Source organism: Pogoniulus pusillus, chromosome 9 (assembly GCF_015220805.1).
Source record: "Pogoniulus pusillus isolate bPogPus1 chromosome 9, bPogPus1.pri, whole genome shotgun sequence".
Lineage (NCBI taxonomy): Eukaryota > Metazoa > Chordata > Aves > Piciformes > Lybiidae > Pogoniulus > Pogoniulus pusillus.
The window spans coordinates 21,892,432-21,912,735 of NC_087272.1; the positions used below are offsets into that span (position 1 = coordinate 21,892,432).

Here is a 20,304-nt window from a genome sequence, read left to right on the forward strand (position 1 = left end):
AAGTACAGATTGAATGTTTGTATTTCAACATGGTACTGTTTCTGATCATGGAAAGCTATTTTCAACTGTAATTGGTAGCTTCCCCATTGTAAAATACTGCAAAAGAGGAACTAGAGAAAGAAAAAAGGAAACTTTCCATGTGAGGAGAACTGATATAATCTCTCTATTTTTTTTTAAATCAATGTTATTGATGATATTGATAGCTTAAGATTGCATACTCTTAGTTTCAGGTTTTTTTTTCCTTTTTCCATTATAATGGTATTTTGACTGCTTGTATGTGCATGGTGAAATGGTTATGTTGTATAAGGGCCATTGAAAAGTCAGTCTGATATAAAAGCAAATTTCTGAGAATGCTAAAAGGTAAGGACCTGTGTTTGTAGTACTAAATACAAAGTTATAAACCCCTTTGTCTTTAAAAGAAACTGGTTAAGGGATTGGTAAAGTGACTTCCAGAGTGTGGCTTTCAATACTTATATGTTTCATGGTTAAGCTATTCTGTGTCTGGCTGTTCATAAGATCTCAGAAGGGAAAAAAAATGAGGAAAAAAATTGTGAATGTAATGTAGCACCCAGTGGTTATTGAAGCAGTTATTGAAACATTTGCACAGGCTGTGTTCCTCCAATTTGAATAGTTAAATAGCATGTGGAGGGAAGAAATGGAGGTTTTAACTCTTTCCTATATTCAGTATAGTCTTTACCTTTCTATGTCTCCAACATTTTATCTTGACTAGTAGAAGGAGGTTTTAAAGATCTTGACCTTTCCATGCCTCAGTGCAGGCATTTCATAAAGGTTAATTCTCTAAACAGACAGTATGCTCTATAGTGCTATGAGCTAACACATTAGTTCTGTAAGAAAACTCGATGGAGACATTAAAAAAGAAATTAACTGTGTATGTTTGTCATGAAAATAGAATGGAACTCTGTATTCTTGGGGTGCAGTGTAAAAGGGTCGCTAAAGAATTGTGTGCTTTTGTACACTGTTGAAGAGTAGTGAATACCTCAGATTTGACTTCTGTGTGGTCTAAAGGAATTGTGCACTGGTGATGTGTTTTCCATCATTTTCTTTAAAGAAATTTTGAGACTATTTCTCCCAAACTTCTGTGCTCAAACTTTATTATTTTAATCAGTGTCCATTCTTCAGTTCAGAACAGTTTTTCACGCTGTGCTGCTGCCAGAAGATAGGAGGTGGTAGCACAATACAGGTAGCAACACTAAATGTTATTCCGTGCTAGGAAAAAAAAGTAGGTCTGTGATGCATATACAGATAAATACAATTGAAGTTGTGCAGAGAAAGAAAGAGTTGCTGCATGGAAGTAAGAGAAAAAGAGAGTTTTGGGGTATGGTTTTATTTTGGGGGATGATTGTGTGAGAGTAGCTCTCAGCTCAAATCTGTCTTTCGTTATTTGCAGTCTTAGGAAGGTGTTTTGGGTTTGTGCACTCTTATTACTATGGTGTCTTTCACCTTTTGCTTAAACTTATTTGTGATTAGCTAAGTGAAATTTAGGACTTCATTTGTAAATATATTTTGGAGCAATTCTGGAAAAAGAGTGTTCTCTAGATAGCCTTCTAAAACCTCTCCATTCAGATGGAGAGTTTGAAATTAAGAGACCATCTGCTTGACCAACATATAAACTGTCTAAACTGAGTTAGTTGTCACTTGTGATAGCTATAAATATGATGGGAGTTTGTCAGTTTGGAGCAATTACTGCTTGACTCATGACACAGAGAAACGTTTTCTTTTGTATTTCAATTTCCAGTTGTTGCTTGGTTTGCTATGAAAATCCAAATTCAAAGAGGGAAATAAATCTTGACTAAATTGTGGCAAAAAATCTGGAACACGTGCTTGACAGTTATTATAGCATATCAGGGCTATATTTTGAATTCAGCAGTAATGGCAAAAGGGAATCTCACCTTTACTACAATGTACTTCTTGTAAATTTAAAACATGGAATAAGCCTTAAAGTCTTATTTCTTTTAAAGATTTAAAAAAGACATTCCTTTAACTTGAATCCGGCTCAAAATACCCATAAGAGGAACTTCAGTTTTAAATGTTTCCCAAATGACTGACCAAAACTTCTTTTTTTTTTTTTCCCTCCTTTTTCTTTTTTGGTCTAATCTACATTAATACTCTCATGATAATTCTGGATGATAACTGTCTCCATGACTATTTGAAGAGCATTTTATGTTTTCAGATATTCTAGTTCAATTGATCACGGAATCACAGAACATTAGGACCTAGAAATATCATCTAGTCCAACCACCCCACCACCACCAGAGCAGTATCGTCCAGAGTAGGTCACACAAAAACACTTCCATGTGGGTTTTGAATGCCTCCAGAAAAGGAGGCTCCACAACCTCTCTGAGCAGCTCATTCTGTTGTTTTGGTAAAAATATTTTGTTCCAGTCCTTTGATAAAAGCAAAAAGGAAAAGATAAAAGGAAAGGAATTAATTGGAAGATTTCTCATTGCTTAGTGTAAGACTTGAGTGTACCATATAGGGATTTTTTTTTCCATTCAGTTTTTTATTTTTAGCAAAGACTCTTGAAGTCATGTTGAAGGATAGATTCTTTTGATAATTTTAAGTGTGTTTCATGCATTGTCACAGACCATCTGCATGACAAATTTACTGCAAAGGAAGTGAGCTCATTACTAGTGATTTCTCTCAGCAACAAATCTAATTTTAGCAAAAGCATCATGGATTTTGGAAAATTAATCTGAAAAATATAACTGAAGCAAAAAAAAAAAAATCAGGACTCAAAACATAGAATGAATATGAAAAATGTCTTTAAAATGTAGGTTTACCATTTAAGAAATGGGAGGGGGAAAAAATAAACATGTGCAGAAACATTTTCTGTAAGTTAAAGAATATCAAATCAATGCAGGGATTAATTAATGGCAACAAAACAGGCCAAGTGCATTTTTTTTGCTTTGGAAAACATGAGGAATAATGATTTCTTTCAGCTCTATTCTTTCAAATATATGTGACAAATTAAAAGGTGGAATTCACAGAAACATTCAGGTTAGAAAAGACCCTTAGGATCATCAAGTCCAGCTAATAACCCTACTCTACAAGGTGCACTCTAAACCATATACCCAAGCACCAAATCCAAGCAACCTTTTAAACACATCCAGGGCTGGTGACTCGACCACCTCTCTGGGCAGCCCATTCGAATGCCTGACCACTCTCTTTCCCTGAAAATTTTTTTCCTAGTATCCAGTTTAAACCTACTCAGGTGCAGCTTCAGGCCATTCCCTCTTGTTCTACCACTAACTACCTGCTAATGCTTCTCAAACAAAGCATAGGTTTGACATTAGTCACTGCTTTATGCTTCATTCTTCTGTTATTGTAGTATTGGAGGGCTACGTAAGTGTGTATGCTTGATCTTCTTCACTGAGAGAGTCATTGGCTACTGGAATGGGCTGCCCAGGGAGGTGGTAGAGTCGCCGTCCCTGGGGCTGTTCAAGGCAAGATTGGACCTGGCACTTGGTGCCATAGTCTAGCCTTGAGAATTGTGGTAAAGGGTTGGACTTGATCTATGAGGTCTATTCCAACCTTGTTGATACTGTGATCTGTTGGCCTGGTTGCTAAAGATCCTTGCCGTTCTCCTCAAAGCCTGGGTTTATCGTGAACCTTTTGATCATACAGACGAAAACAGATTTGCCAATTCCGATGTGCTGCGTAAATACACCATGAATCTGCATAACAAAACTTAACATTTTTATGTTTTTCTCAGAAAGAAAGAAGTTTTTAGGGAGGTGCTTCTCATACATCTGAAAGTTAAAGCTGTGTGCATGTAAGACTTTTTTTCACATGTCTATCTGTCTGTGACAAAATGAGACAGTACTGTTCTGGTTCACAAACAGGATTTTCAACTTGAATGTCAATCCTTTGATAACATTCATTAAGGTGTTTTGTTTATGTAAGATTTCAAAAATCACACTGTGGTTTTAAAAGTTTGAGTTTCAACGTGTTTTTGGTTTGATTCTTTTAATCCAGCCATGAACAAACATCAGGATTTGGTAAATTAACTTGTTAAAAAATGTTCCCAATAGGCACATACCAGTTCTTGCTGAATTATGCATAAATGTGAGCCTTGGGATAAATATTTAGTTATGCTCTGAAGGTGGTTAGTTGTCCTTTTGAATAGAAACTATTTTTAACTAATTGGAAATCAGTTCATGGCTGAAGGTGGATTTTTTTTCTGACTCTTCATATCTGCCCCTGCTTCATTCCAAAGCATTTATCAATTGGAAATTTCTGTTTGTTTTAGTACAGGAAATTTACTCAAATTCATGTCAAGGATCTAAAAAATAGTTGGCTTTATTTAGACTCTTGTTATTCAGAAAGAGGTGAATCAATGACAAAGGTGGAAGAGGGCTGTGTGGTGCTGTTCTCACAGCAAGTCAAGTACTGACTTCAGTTCTCTTCACCAAAAGCATGTCTGTCAGTTGTAAGGCTCTTTCAACTGAAGAATCTGCTTTAAACCACAAAATGGATGATCAAAACCAATAGTAATGATTGTAGTGTTAATGATATCTCAGAAGAGGAGGGAAGGGAAGCCAGTGGGAAGTGTGGTAGCGGTGAGTATATGCAGCAGTGTATTAAACATGAAAAGCAATTTTCAGAAGAGTAATGGGTCTGCTTTGCCACACTAGTAATGCTTTAGTTTGAGCTATTCCAAGAGATCAGCTTGGACACATGCATTCATTATAGAAGGTCCACTGGGACTAGAAACTATTGGAATGCCATTCGTGCTGTGGTTTGCGTTGGTTTATTTAAGTACTGAAATAAACACTCTACCACTTCTAGTGGATTTCCACCCTCCCCCCCAAGTAATCATGTTCTATACAAGATCCTTTTTATTCAAGCAGGTAATTCAGTTACAAAACTAAACTGTGAAGCCTTTTTTATGATCAGGCTGTTTCTCAGCTGCTTGCCCATTCAGCATTTGGCTCTGAGTAGTGGTCTGCAGCCAGTCTGTTTCGATGTTAAATAAAAAAAGCATGGCTGTGGCATTTGGTGATAAGCAGGGAGACTACATAGAAGAGTACTGTGCATCCCTTGGCTACAATTATGATTAGATTCAGCTTGCTCTGCAGAATGCTACTGAGGATGTTGCTGCTCTACAGTAGTGATAGAGCAACTCATATTAAAACAGTGTGTGTTGCTGCTTGTCTTGCCTTGTACATTGTAGTGTTCTAAGTACACTGGACATACCAAATAGTACGGTCTTTTATTTCTTCCTTTTATTGCCCTAGACTTCCTGAAGTGGAAAAGAGGATAGAAAGACTGTTTCTGCCTGTCAAGCTGTTGTAGTACTTGCAGCAAGTGTTAAAAACTGTAGATTTAAACCAAAATATTTTTACTTTTTGAAGTGTTTTTCAAGACTTCAGGTGGTTTACTTTCTGAATTAGTATGCAATCATCCTTTTGCTGAAACAATGCCACTGGTTAACCTCGTGGTCTATTTTAAAGCTATGAATTTCCCCACATAGTGTTTTACTACTCTGAAGTGCCTATGCTAGAAATTCAGATGCTGCATTTTTAATGTTTAAAATGGATTGAAAAGGTGAAGGATACACTAATTTTCCATAAAGCACAGGCAGGAAGATTTAGGAATTAATTTTTGATGGAGAAAATGCACTTGTTTAAGTTAAAGAACAGTGTCTTGATTTCAAATAACCAAAATTAAATGGGTGATATAAAAGTTATCATGAGCAGAGTGTATTGTTCCAACTGCTAACTGTATATAACTTTTTCTGCTTGGACATGACTGCTAACAGCAAAGCGATACCTAGATACCTGCAGGAATTAAACTCAAGGGCACTGAGCTTTTTTTTTTTAATGCAGATTGGTTCAGCAAACAGTATTGTGTAAAGAAAATAATATAAAGACTAATTCCTTAAGTTTTTTCAAAGAGTCAGAGCAGGCAGAGTTAGTCTCTGGATATCTGGAAATGATGTCTAATGCAGCTAAAAAGCAAGTATTTCACAATTTTTAATGTATTTTCCACTTTGGTGCACATTTCTTCTCTTACACAGAAATTCTTCTCAAACATGTCAGTTGCCCTTCTCATCTCTTCTTGCCTGGAAATGCTCTTCCTTTCTCTACTGCCTATTCATATGTACCTGCAGATCTCATTTCCATGTCAATGATAGATTCTCTTTGCTTTTATGTCATGTCAATAATAAGCAAGCAGTACCCTAAAGGTCAAATTATGCTACCATGTGAATGTAGCCTTTTACATTTCTTAAGTAGCATATTCTCCCCGCTCCCCCCCCCCCCCCCCCCCCCCCCCCCCCCCGATTTTTTGGTTGGTTGTTTTTTGTGTTCTTATGATCCGTGCTTTTTTTCTGTTATGGATGTGAACGGGCAGTGAGGTAAAAAAAATTAAAGGTCTATAATTTTCTCCTTTTTACTTCCAACCTGTGCTATTTGTTTAAAGCCATTCCTGAAGAGAGAAACAATTTAGTTTATATTTGTCTTGCTGGCCATCATATTACTGTAGAATAATAGAATTAACCAGGTTGGAAGAGACCTCCAAGATCATCCAGTCCAACCTATCCCCCAGCCCTAGCCAGTCACCTAGACCATGGCACTAAGTGCCTCATCCAGTCTTTTATTGAACATCTCCAGGGACGGTGACTTCACCACCTCCCGGGGCAATCCAGAAAGGACAAGGCCTCTTATTTGCTCCCAGTAACATTTTTATACCACTTAGGAGGACTATATTGTCCTAGAAAAGAAAATCTGCAAATGATACTGGCATCTGAAGGGTAATAAATAGTAGAAATTAGAATGCTTTCTAACAGAAAACTGGAATGCATTTTGGATATGTGTTTTCTGTAGTAGCTTGATGTTGAAACAGTAATGAATTGTGTTGTATATTCATAAAGAAATTATTTATTCTTGCTTGAATATGTGGTGTTCAGGATTTCCTTGACAGGGTTTTTATTTTTCCCTGTTCCATATGTAAAATTTGATTACAGCTCTGTCTTTAATACTAAGAAAAAACATTTTATATTGCCTCAGACCTTGGCAGAGCTATGTAATAAATAATTAAAAGCATAGTTGTGATGGTTTGGGGGTTACCCCACCCCCCCCACACTTTGTATTTGCCCCAGCTAACTCAGAGGGACCCTGGGAATATAGATGAAGCAATTTATTTACAGCTAGCAGAATTTACAAGCAGCTATTTACAATATATATAGTTATATACAATTATATACAGAAATATACAAAGGATAAACAATATAAAAGCACAACTCCCCTCCCAGAAACCTGAGTCCCCAGGAGGGGCTCTCAAACCACCCCAACACCTCCCCCCGGCCCTCTTAACCTTACCCCAGTTCTCAGGAAGAAGAGAGGTGCAGCCAAGAGGTTAGGGAGCAAGGTTAGTAGGAGCAGGGTTAATGAGATGTGACCAGGTCTAAGGCAAAAGCAAGAGTGAGAGACAAAATGGAGAATGTTTTCTTCTTCCCAGAGTTCTCAGCGTAACTGTGAGAGAAGTTGACACCATGTTTTTAATTCCACTGCCCGTTATCTAGTTCTGTTACCAAAACATTCTCACTTGCTTCAAACTAGCACAATCCACCCCTGTCTACTTCGCTCAGAGTATCGCTGAGAATTATCCAATCTAATCTAAACCAATATTTACACTAAAACAATATATACAAGTTCAGTTCACACTTCAATCAGATGTAGGTGATTCAAAAGCTCAGAACAGGGACTCCCAGATGATATTGGGTTCGTGCTCACGTGCTGTAGATTCTATTGTAGATTCTCTCAGTGTTGGGCGCCGATGTTATCTAGAACAGAAAACTCCTAACAACTTGAATTTTAAATTCTCTCAGCTAAGGTTAAATTTCTCTGTGGAATACACTGGATTTCACCATTCTCCTGCATTACCCAGTATGTATGACCAGGACCTTCAGCAGAAACCACCCCTCGGACAGGTTTCCCTTCGCCCGAAGGAGAAAATACCCAAACAGTTTTCCCTAACAGATTCTTCTCACGTACAACAGGAACTTTATCACCGTCTACTGTTTGGACCAAATCTGATTGTGCAGGTCCTGCTCTGTTTACTGAACCTCTACTATTTACCAACCAGGTAGCTTGTGCTAAATGCTTGTCCCAGTTTTTCAGAGTTCCACCCCCCATGGCTTTTAGGGTGGTTTTCAGCAAACCGTTGTAGCGTTCAATCTTCCCTGAAGCTGGTGCATAGTAGGGTATGTGATAGATCCATTCAATACCATGCTCTTTGGCCCAGTTTTTTACAAGATTGTTCTTGAAATGAGTACCATTGTCTGACTCAATTCTCTCTGGAGTTCCATGTCTCCACAAGATTTGTCTCTCCAAACCAACAATGGTGTTACGTGCAGTAGCATGTGGAACTGGATAGGTTTCCAACCATCCAGTGCTGGCTTCTACCATCGTCAGCACATACTGCTTGCCAGAACGAGATCGAGGTAAAGTGATGTAGTCAATCTGCCAGGCTTCACCATACTTGTACTTTGACCATCTCTCACCATACCATAAGGGCTTGATTCGCTTAGCCTGCTTAATAGCAGCACAAATGTCACAGTCATAGATGACTTGGGTGATAGCGTCCATGGACAAGTCAATTGACCTATCACGAGCCCATCGGTATGTTCCATCTCTGCCTTGATGTCCAGATGAATCATGGGCCCACCGAGCTAAGAACAGCTCACCTCGGTGTTTCCAATCAAGGTCAATGTCAAGTTCAGAGTTAGTATCAACTTGATCAATCTTAGCAGCTTGATCTGCCTTCTGATTGTGTTGATGTTCCTCAGTTGCTCTGCTCTTAGGCATGTGTGCATCTACGTGCCGCACCTTCACTGGAATTCTCTCCAGCCGTGCATCAATGTCCTGCCATAGATCAGCACACCAAATAGGCTTTCCTTTCCTCTGCCAACCATTCTTCTTCCAGTCCTTCAGCCAACCCCATAGAGCATTGGCTACCATCCACGAGTCGGTGTAGAGGTAAAGGATAGGCCAATTCTCACGTTCAGCCACATCAAGAGCAAGTTGAACAGCTTTTACCTCAGCGAACTGACTGGATTCTCCTTCGCCATCTTTCGTTTCGGTAACTCTCCTGGTTGGACTCCAAACTGCTGACTTCCATCTTCGCTTGTTCCCAACAAGACGACAGGAACCGTCTGTGAACAAAGCATAGTTCTTTTCCTCATCAGAGAGATCACCATAGGGAGGAGCTTCCTCAGCACGAGTTATTTTCTCCTCTGGAGGTTTGGAACAGTCTGTGCCTTCCGGCCAGTTGGTGATCACCTCCACCAGACCAGGTCGGTCAAGATTACCCATTCGCGCTCGTTGGGTTATCAAAGCCATCCATTTAGACCAGGTTGCATCTGTGGCATGATGTGGTGATGAACCTTTGCCTTTGAACATCCAATTAAGAACTGGCAGTCTAGGAGCTAAAAGCAATTGTGACTCAGTTCCAATCACTTCAGAAGCTGCTTTCACTCCCTCATAGGCTGCTAGAATCTCTTTCTCAGTTGCAGTGTAATTTGTCTCTGAACCTCTGTAACAACGTCCCCAGAAACCAAGAGGACGTCCACGTGTCTCATTTGGAGCTCTCTGCCAAAGACTCCAAGTTGGACCATTGTCACTGGCAGCCGTGTACAGAATGTTTTTAATGTCCGGACCAGATCTCACAGGTCCTAAGCCCACTGCATGGACTACTTCTCGTTTAATTTGATCAAAGGCTGCTTGTTGTTCAGGTCCCCACTCGAAATTGTTTCTCTTACGAGTCACATCATGCAGAGGTTTGACAATCTGACTGAAACCAGGAATGTGTAGTCTCCAAAATCCCACCACACCAAGAAAAGAAAGTGTGTCCTTCTTACTGGTGGGAACTGCCATGGTAGAGACTTTGTTGATCACATCCTGAGGAATGTAACGGCGACCATCCTGCCACCGCACTCCCAGAAACTGAATTTCTCTGGCAGGTCCTTTGACCTTGTCTCTCTTAATGGCAAAACCTGCTTGCAGCAGAATGTCAATGATTTTGTTACCTTTCTCGAAGACTTCCTCAGCAGTTTGGCCCCACACAATGATGTCGTCGATGTACTGGATGTGCTCTGGAGCTTTACCTTTCTCCAGTGCATTGTGGATGACTGAGTGACAGATGGTTGAGCTGTGTTTCCACCCCTGAGGCAAACGATTGAACTGGTACTGGATTCCTCTCCAGGTGAATGCAAACTGAGGCCTGCACTCCTTTGCTATGGGAATAGAGAAGAAAGCATTAGCAATGTCTATGGTTGCATACCATTTAGCCTCCTTCGATTCCAGCTCGCACTGGAGTTCCAGCATGTCCGGCACAGCTGCACTCATGGGTGGCGTCACCTCGTTGAGGGCACGAAAGTCAACTGTCAGTCTCCAGTCGCCCGTAGGTTTACGCACAGGCCAGATGGGACTGTTGAAAGGTGAATGAGCTTTCTCGATGACAGCCTGACTCTCCAATTGACGAATCAGCTGATGAATGGGCAACAAAGAGTCACGGTTAGTTCTGTACTGCCTATGATGAACAGTTTGAGTTGCAATTGGCACTTCCAGGTCCTCTATGTCATGATGTCCCACAACTGCAGATTCATCAGAAAGTTCAGGTCTAATAGACAATTTCAATTTATCATCCTCAATCTCTACAGATGCTATACCAAAAGCCCATTTGTGACCCTTAGGATCTTTGAAACAACCTTGTCTCAAAAAGTCAATTCCCAAAATGCAAGGCGCATCAGGACCAGTTACAATAGTATGTGTCTTCCACTCTTTACCAGTTAAACTGATCTCAGCCTGTATCTTAGTTAACTCTTGAGATCCACCTGTGATTCCAAAGATAGAAATGGACTCTGTCCCTTTGCAATTAGATGGCAATAAAGTACACTGAGCACCTGTGTCAACTAAAGCCCTGTATTTCCGAACTCTTGAACTGCCAGGCCACCTAATGAATACATTCCAATAGATTCGGTTCTCTCCACTATCCCTTTCCTCCTCCTGGCTGGAGGCAGGGCACCCCTAATGCTGAACATGGCATGTGGGGTGTACACAGTGATTGGTGTTGTTGTGAGAGGAACTGCAACTGTTGGAACAATTGCAGTTGCTCTTAGGAGCTGAAGAAGTGACAGCTACTTTTCGGGCATTACTGCCTCTGTTTCTGCCACTCTGCAGATCCCTGACCCTCTTTGAAAGAGCTGAAGTAGGTTTACCATCCCATTTGTTCATGTTCTCACCATATTTGTCACGCAGAAGTATCCACAGTGACGCACGTGATTGCTGCTGTCTAGGTGGAATTTGTCTCCTCCTAGGCTGGAATTGCCTTGCAGGAGGTGGGCGTCTGTTCCTGACTGCAGAAACATGCACCCATTCAGATGATGCAGGAACGGTATCCTTTACCAGATTGGAAATTGAGGTTGTAAGGTCCTCCTTCAGTTCTTTCATGGTATCTTTAATCTCTGTGGTCATAGTTTGTATGGCAGAGACTAGGCCAGAATGTGACAAGCTGTCCTCTATCTGCCTGAGCTGATCAGTGAATTCACCAACAGTGAAAGATCTTCCATTATCACTCCTTGCTAGGAATTTACTGGCCAAGATGTTAGCATAGGATGAAGGAGCAAGCTTAATCAGCTTCTTCATGAGACCTGTTCCCAAAGGAATATCGTCAGGCTCATGAGTACCATGATCTCCATAAAGCACTTCCTTCACAGCAAACTCCTTCAGAAGCTTAATTCCCTGCTCAACGGTGTTCCACTTCTTGGCAGCCCATGGCAAATCATCTCGGGAAGGATATCTCATAGCCACAGCCAACAGAAGGCGTGTCCACAAGCTAACCCTACCAAGAGGACTTGCTAGGTGTTTGTCCACTCCACTCTCCTTAGTGAGTGGTCCCAGCTGCTTGGCAGACTTGTCTCCTACCTGCAGAGCATTAGCACCAATGCCACGGCATCTCACTAGCCAGCTTAAGATTGGCTCACCTGATTCCCTTGTGTATTCCTTCCTAACTTCCCTGACCTCTCTGAGTGGATCCTTGGAGCCTTGGATGTCATCTTCCTCCTCTTCCTCCTGTTGTTCTGGTGGTGCCGGGCCTAACACAATCTTCCTCATAGCATTCCTAAACTCATGGGAACCATCCTCTCTCCTGGCAGCTAACCTCACAGCACTCCTCTCACTTGAGTATTGTTGTCTCAGCACATCTACAAGGTCTCGTAGACTTACTGTCTCATCCTCCTCTTCTTGCTGATCACCAGAGGTCCCCTCTCTTACATCCTCCTGCGAACCACTCTTTGTCTTAGCTTTTGCCTTAGCAGGTGCCAGAAGGGCCTGAGCAGCAACAGACTTGGATGTGTCTGCTGGAGGATTTGAATCTTTAGGAGTCTGACTTGAAGGGTTTGAATCCTTAGGGGTCTGACCTGGAGCATTTGAATTATTGGAGGTCTGACTTGGAGCATTTGTATCCTTAGGGGCCTGACCTGGAGCTTGTGAGTTCAAATCTGCCTTGCTTTTAACAGGAGGATTTTGGTTCTGGTCTGCTGGCTGGGGGTTTGAATTGGCTGAGCTGGTGTCAGTAGGATTTGGACTGACTGGGCTAGCGTTACTAGCACTAGCAGTGTTATTATTTGCCTGTCCTCCTGGGATGCCTGCCAACCCTGACTTGTTTTCATTTTTACTAGGAACATTCTGATTTTGGGTACCTGCCTGTCCTCCTGAGGCTCCTGCTAAACTCTGCGGCTTGTTTTGGTTATCCTTATCATTGTTTACGTTAGTGGCGGGAACGCTGGCTGTGTTCCCAGAACCTACAGAGGAGGGTGGAGAGGCTGGCAAGGGGGAAGCCGATAACTGTGTTCCCTTGTTTTGCTGTGAAAGAGACTGCTTCTGAGACACAGAATTTTTCCTAGCTCTTACAGAAGCTGGTTTTGAATTTTTCACACATAATGCCAAAATTAATATGAATATTAAAATCATAAGAGCCAGATTACTGCAGACCAAACCCGTCACAATCTCTTTTCTGTAAAAATCCTTGCATGGACTTGACATTTCAGTTTGGGGCTGGATGACCCTCATGAGAGCAGTAGATAAAGCAGCATTTTGACTGATCGTCACATTATTGACAAAAACTCTTGTAATATCACTAGTAATATTCTCAGTGACACTAAAACCAGCATAACCAAGAATGAAATCACCCCAGCTCCAGAACATGTTTGAAAGCTTAACTTTAGCCTTCTTAAAAACTACATGAAGCAAGAAATAACCAATTTGATCTTTGATCCAATTGTACACAAAAAACCAGAAAACAGGCCACACAGCAATCCCCACCAAGTACAATAGCTGCTTGATTAGCTTCATCTTAATTCCCAGAGCTAATTTCCACTCACTGAAATCTCTAGCCCCACGTTGGGCGCCAATTAAAAAAATGTGATGGTTTGGGGGTTACCCCACCCCCCCCACACTTTGTATTTGCCCCAGCTAACTCAGAGGGACCCTGGGAATATAGATGAAGCAATTTATTTACAGCTAGCAGAATTTACAAGCAGCTATTTACAATATATATAGTTATATACAATTATATACAGAAATATACAAAGGATAAACAATATAAAAGCACAACTCCCCTCCCAGAAACCTGAGTCCCCAGGAGGGGCTCTCAAACCACCCCAACACCTCCCCCCGGCCCTCTTAACCTTACCCCAGTTCTCAGGAAGAAGAGAGGTGCAGCCAAGAGGTTAGGGAGCAAGGTTAGTAGGAGCAGGGTTAATGAGATGTGACCAGGTCTAAGGCAAAAGCAAGAGTGAGAGACAAAATGGAGAATGTTTTCTTCTTCCCAGAGTTCTCAGCGTAACTGTGAGAGAAGTTGACACCATGTTTTTAATTCCACTGCCCGTTATCTAGTTCTGTTACCAAAACATTCTCACTTGCTTCAAACTAGCACAATAGTAAAACTTACTTCAGTGCCTTTCCACATTAATAGGTAGAGTAGCAAAAAAACCCTAAACCCCATAGGTATTGTTAATCCCATTTACATATCCTGAGAAGTTTGGGAAAAGTAAAATAGACTTCTGATAAATATACTTTAGTTTCTCACACAAGTTTTCTTTACTTTGAGGAAAAATAAAATTCCAGCAACTTATTCCCAGTCCTCCTCCTGTTTCTCATAGAGTTCATAGAAATTGAAGATTAGCATCAGCCTCAGTAGGTAACCAAAGATTTATCAATCATCACTCTGAGGCATGGCATAGTTTCTTTCTTGATTATTTATGAATTGTACAGTTCCCTGGATTGCCTATCCCATTGTTTCACTACTCCTTCAATTAGAAAAATGTTCTTATTTTCCATCTGGAAAGTTACAAAATATATATACATACACACACACACTTTTTCTTAACTACTTAGTCCCATTCAACATGAATGCAATTACATTCATGTGAGGCATGTGCAGTTACAATTTTCTCTCTCCGTAGCTAAACAGCAAATGAAAATTCCTTCATACACTTATTGAATTAAAGTTCTCATACTTTTTACTGGAAGTTAATATAAACATGCAAAACCAAAAAAGCGTTTTGTTCAAATCAGGCAGTTCCTCTCCCTGCATGAAATGAGAAAGTGACTTGATTAAACAGTTCCTTTTTCCCCAAGAACTGTATTAGCAACTGATTTGACTCTTGAACTAATTTTGGATTAAAAAATGTTCACCTATGTCTTTTGTTAAAGGTTTTGTGTATGTGTGGTGATAATGATGTATGTTCAGTTACATATGCTACATAGTCAGCTGCATATTCAGCAAGTACTTCAAAAGTATCTGCCCTCAGCTTAACTAGCAGGGGACACTATGAAGAAACTATAGTACTATGAAAATTACTCATCTCCTGCATGGTCTCCATGTGGACTCCATCAAGAAAAGCAAAGCAAAGAATACACATTTTTTCGTACAGGGTGACGAGCTGGAGTATACAGAAAAACTATGTTGTAAAAACATGGATTAGCAGTATTATGCCTTACCATGTGAGGTAATTTATTTTGGAATATCTGTTATATTAGTAGTACCTTGATAAATCTGTCATTACAAGTTACTTTGGGTCTATTTAGAATATGTGCTGAAAGGCATATATATTTGAGGGTTGAATGACATCAGCTATTGTTACTGTACTATGAAACAGATTTGACATAACTACAGTATTGAATTTTTGAATTTTGAGTAGTACTCTTGACTTAGCTGCTCCTTTAATATTATAGTTCCTCACCATGTTTAGTATGAAATGATGAAGAGTTACGTAGAAGCTTAGTCTCTGATTTTGTAGTGTGTGTTTGGGGTTGTTTGAAAATAATAACTGCAAGATACTCATTTGTAATGAAATAGCATAAACAGGCTTTTCACCTTGTAAGCAACATGAATTATTTTCATTAAGAACTTCAATGAAATAGTAATTAAATGCACAACATTGGGAATTTTTAAAAAATCAGGAAAAAAAATCTCAAATTGAGTAGTCAGAACACCTTTAATAGCTATGCTTTCAATATTTTGTGCCAGTGCAGTAGGAAATAGAATGTTGACACAGGCTCACAGGCTTTAAACACAGCATGTTTCTCTCAGCTCCCAGTTGCTTTACTTTTCATCCCCTCCTGCAGCTGCTCCTGATGAGCTGAGGATCAGATTGCTTTAGTCACTTACCAGGTCTAGCTAGGAAGTTGATTAATTTCTTCAGAATAGCTCAGGTAAAAGGAAATATTTTCTTAAACGTGGGCCTGGAGGGAGAAGGAGGTTATAAGCTGATGAGTTAGATGTAGAAGAAAAGTGTCTTCTTGAGAACCATAGTAGGCATGGAGGAGTTAGAAACTCTTAAAAGTTCATCCTCTGCAAGAATGAAAAGAATAAAGATAGTTGAGAAGAAGTGAAGGCTTTTATAATCTGATTTTATTTGAAGTGTTTTCCTTTGTTCTCTGTTCTCTGACTGGAAGAGATATAGTTGCCTGGGGTGGGTACTAAGCAAGCCAAGTGACTGATGATGAGAACTAACTTGGGAATAAAAAAGCTAGAACGGAAAGTCTATTCTTTGCCAGGGAACAAGCAGGTGATTTCATGAGGGAACCTAAGTGGCCAGTTTCTAAAACTAAATCAGCAGTGCTGAGATGTGAGAAGCATTGAGTGCATCTGGCTGATCCCTTGGAGTACAGGGATGTTCAATGAGCCCAGAGCAAAACATTTGGTTTCCTTATTTGTTCTGGAAAGTTGGACACTAAACTTCAGTGCTAACGTTGCTTTTGATGAAGATGATTTGGGATGAGGGATGCACTGCCTGCTCAAATGAAGAGTAACTGAGTAATCAAGTTCCTCATGTGAATCAAAAGGAGTATTGCTGGAACTGATCCATTTATTCATAGTTTTGCTGTGAAAGCTTGATTTCTAATGTAAAAAAGTCTTGGCTTAATTTACAAATCAAATTTGTATATGTGTAGTGGCTTTAAGCTGACTGTGTCTCTGGTGAGTTCAGAGGAACTTATGAGTACCATTATTTTTACTCATTCTCATAGAGTCATGGAATCATTAAGGTTGGAAAAGTCTTCTAAGACCATCAAGTCCAACCATAACCCAGATACCATGACTGCTAAATCATACCATGAAGTGCTACATCTACACACTTCTTGAACTCAGGACAATTCTTCCACCTCCCTGGGCAGCCTGTGCCTCACCACTCTACCAATAAAGAAGTTTTTCATAATGTCTAATCCAAGCCCCCCCTGGCACAACTTAAACCCATTTCCTCCTCTCCTGTTGCTAGTTACCTGAGAGAAGAGACCAACACCAGCCTCACTACAGTTTCCTTTCATGTAGTTGTAGAGAGCAGTAAGGTCTCCCTTTAGCCGCCTTCTCTCCAAATTAAGCAATCCCAGCTCTTTCAGCCACTCCTTGTATGTCCTACAAACTCCTCACCAGCTTTGCTGCTCTTCACTGGACATGCTTCAGGACCAAAATGTCTTTCCTATGTTGTTGCATCCAGAATTGGGCACAGTACTCAAGCTCACAGGGGCCAGGTACAGGGGCACAAACTATCACCTCCCTACTCCTGCTGGACAGAGTTTTTGATACAGGCCAGGATGCCATTTGCCTTCTTGGCCTCCCAGGCACACTGCTGGCTCATGTTCAACCAGCTGTCCACCAGCAGCCTCAGATCTTTTTCCACCAGGCTGCTTTCCAGCTGCTCTGTCCCCAAGCCTGTAGTCTTACTTGGGGTTGTTGTCACTGAAGTGAGCAGGACACAGCACTTGCTCTTGCTGACCTCATTCCCTTGACTTCAGCCCATCAGTTTAACTGTCTGGCTTACTCTGTAGTGCCTTCCTACCCTATCACAGGTTGGTTAAGGAAGATCTTCCTTTCATGAACTCATGCTGTCTGGACTTGAGCCCACCGTTATCCTGCACTTGCAGTGTATACACACCCAAGGTGAACTACTTCCTAATTTTCCCTGGTGTCAAGGTCGTGCTGACAGGCCACTAGTTCTCTGAGTCTTCTTTTGCCCCTTTTTTGTAGATGGGTGCCATATTGGCAAGCCTCCAGTCTGGCACCTCCCCTGTTAACCAGAACTGCTAATAGGTGATGGAGAGTGACTTGGCAAGCTCCTTTCCCAGCACCCTGAGCACTCTTAGGTGAATCCTCTCTGGCCCTGTAGGCTTGTGGGTGTCCAGGTGTTTTGGATTATAGAGAGTTGATACTGCTCTCCACCCCTATCAGAAGGTTGAATACCTTCAGCATAATGGATCTGATTATTAAAGATGGAGGCAAAGAAGGCACTGAGTATCTCAGCCTTTTCCCACATACTGGACAGCAGTGTTCCTAACTGCATCAAATAAAGGGTGGACATTTTCCTTGGCTTTCTTTTTGTTGTTAATGTATTTGTAAAAAACATTTTCTTACCCCTTATGACAGTGGCCAGGTTGAGTTGTAGCTGGGCTTTTGCCTTTCTGAAGTTCTTTCTGCATAACTTAACTAGATCACTGTGCATTTGTTTTGGAAGTAATAGAAGTGCTGCTAAAGACATTGCAAGAAGCGTTCCTGACACTGTGTTCTAATTGGAGTTCAGTTTAACCTGATTTTGTCTTTGTAGTCCATTTGTGCTGTCAGTTTGAGGCAAATAATTGTTTTGTTTCGTCGTAGGGAAAGGTGAACATGGAAAGCCATACCCCCTTACAGAGGAAGACCATGATGATTCTGCTTATAGGGAAAATGGCTTCAACATATTTGTTAGCAACAACATAGCGCTGGAACGATCCTTGCCAGACATCCGACATCCAAAGTATGTAAATCCATTCCTGGACTGCTTGATGGTGGTTTTTTTATCTTTGCTTTTTTATATGACCTGTTTTCCCAGAAGGTATCCCCTCAGCCAATAAAAAGTGGCCATTTCATTGAGTGAGAACTGGGTAATTTATCACCATTGTTAAATCATTATCTCTCTAGCTGTCTATCTTTAAAACTCCTGTTTCTTAGTAACACATTTGGGCTACAGAAGACCTCTTTTAATTGCAGAGTTATTTTTGTGGCATTCTCAGGTAGTTTGTTTATTCATTCTGTATAGTTTTTAAGGTTCTTTTTGGGAATAGCTGCAGATCTTTGGGCTGGGGGACACGGTGACAATTTGTGTTAAATTTTTGGCTAAATGTGTGAGTCTGAGTCTCCAAAATATTTATTTTGGTTTTGTTACATGAAAAGAAGAGGCAATCCAATAGCTTTAGCTTATCAGCTAATACTGCAGCTGATTTATGCAGTGCATAATTAAAACCAGAATAAGCGATGATGGAATGCACATGTAAAATTAGAGAGGCTTGAATGATATTATTTTTCCTTGATAACAGTAATACAATGGAGAAACAGGATTAAGATTATTCTGAAAAATACTACTGAGCTGAAAATGATTATGCAGGTCTCAGCAAACAAATGTATTTTCATGTTTTGTAATTTTTGGCTGCCTTATACAAAGAGGAAAGCTTCCTATCTGTAATAGGAGAATACATGTATGTCTTTCTAGGTTTCAGGCTCTAATCCTCTAGAATTATTCTGAGCTCTAAATTAAGAGATGACTTTGTCTCTTTACATGGTGTTTTTCTCTCTTTTAGTTGGCCGTTACACAGTTAAGTTACGGGGGAAAGGTACAGGAGTGTGACAAGACTAATTGTCTCCATTTTCCTTTGGATACAATTCCCTCTATGATGTTGCAGGTTAACATATCTACTCACTTATTAACCTGTACAATTGTGTGGTGTGAATTAGTTAGAAATTCTTCAGGTGACTGAACAGAACTTGAGAACTTGGCAGAAGTTCTTGGTGCAGCATGGTGGGGAGAGAAATACCATAGCAACTGACACTTCTTGTTCTGTCAGATGTGAGCTGTCCTTCTCAAAGAATGAACAGTATATAAATGTATGGGTAGCAAGACTTTAAAAAAAAAAATTTACAATGGAGTCTTTAACAACAACAACAAAATAATTTAGAGAAATCTTCTGTTGAGAGTGTCTGATTGCCATGCTGTGCTATTTTGAGAAAATAGTCTTGTAATTCATATATGTTACTGTTGTTTGCACAGAATTAAGTCCAAAGAAATAACAATTTTTTTTTAAGCAGTATGTTTTATATAATTTGTTTGCCTTCAACTTTGCCAAGTTACCTGAAATTATTTTTAGAAAGAGTGCTTCTAAGAAAGTTGAGTGCTAATGTACAGCTGTAGAGTATCAAAGCTGTGTTAAATTAACGTTGTTGGCATAATAAATATGTTCATCAACTATTAACAAAACCACAGAGGATAACTGCTAAATACAAAAGCATCTGCTGTGTTTAGTCTCTCTTTGTGCTTCTGTAGTTTGGTGTTCTGGCAGCTTCTCCTCTACTGCTGTCCACATGGTCTGTGACATTTCCATGCATGTTGCCAGAAGCAATGAGTTTTGTGTTGTCAGAAATGAGATATTAGGAACAAGTCAATGCTACACTAGCCCTTCTACACCCCTCTTTTGCCTACACAAATCCATTGGTGACTTTCTTGTTTGGGAAGCTTGAATCCTTAGGTATCTGCATCATTTTCATGTTCTGATTCAGCTAGATTCCTGTAGAGCTCAGTGAAGTCAAAATATGTTCTTGTGCTAAAATTCCATGCAAGTAGTACACTGATTAAGGTGACAAAGCTGGACTCAATACTTCTTATGATTGCAGCTTGAAGCAAGTCTGTCTTGAACTTTCAAGAGACACAGGATTCTGACAATGCTTTCTGACCTATTATCAGAAGCAAGCCAA

General features: G+C 40.3%; 1 protein-coding gene across 7 annotated transcripts in view; it reads left to right on the forward strand.

Moving 5' to 3' along the window:
* The window catches only part of GALNTL6 (polypeptide N-acetylgalactosaminyltransferase like 6), a 430,986-nt gene that overhangs the window by 164,794 nt on the left and 245,888 nt on the right, over positions 1–20,304 (forward strand). For all 7 annotated transcript variants that reach the window (XR_010303417.1, XM_064148866.1, XM_064148863.1 and 4 more), the window contains exon 3: positions 18,178–18,316. Coding sequence is in view for 6 of the 7 variants with exons in the window: in XM_064148866.1 (XP_064004936.1) it covers positions 18,178–18,316 (139 nt within the window). In the remaining variant the exon portion in view is untranslated. The remainder of the gene's footprint in view (positions 1–18,177; positions 18,317–20,304) is intronic.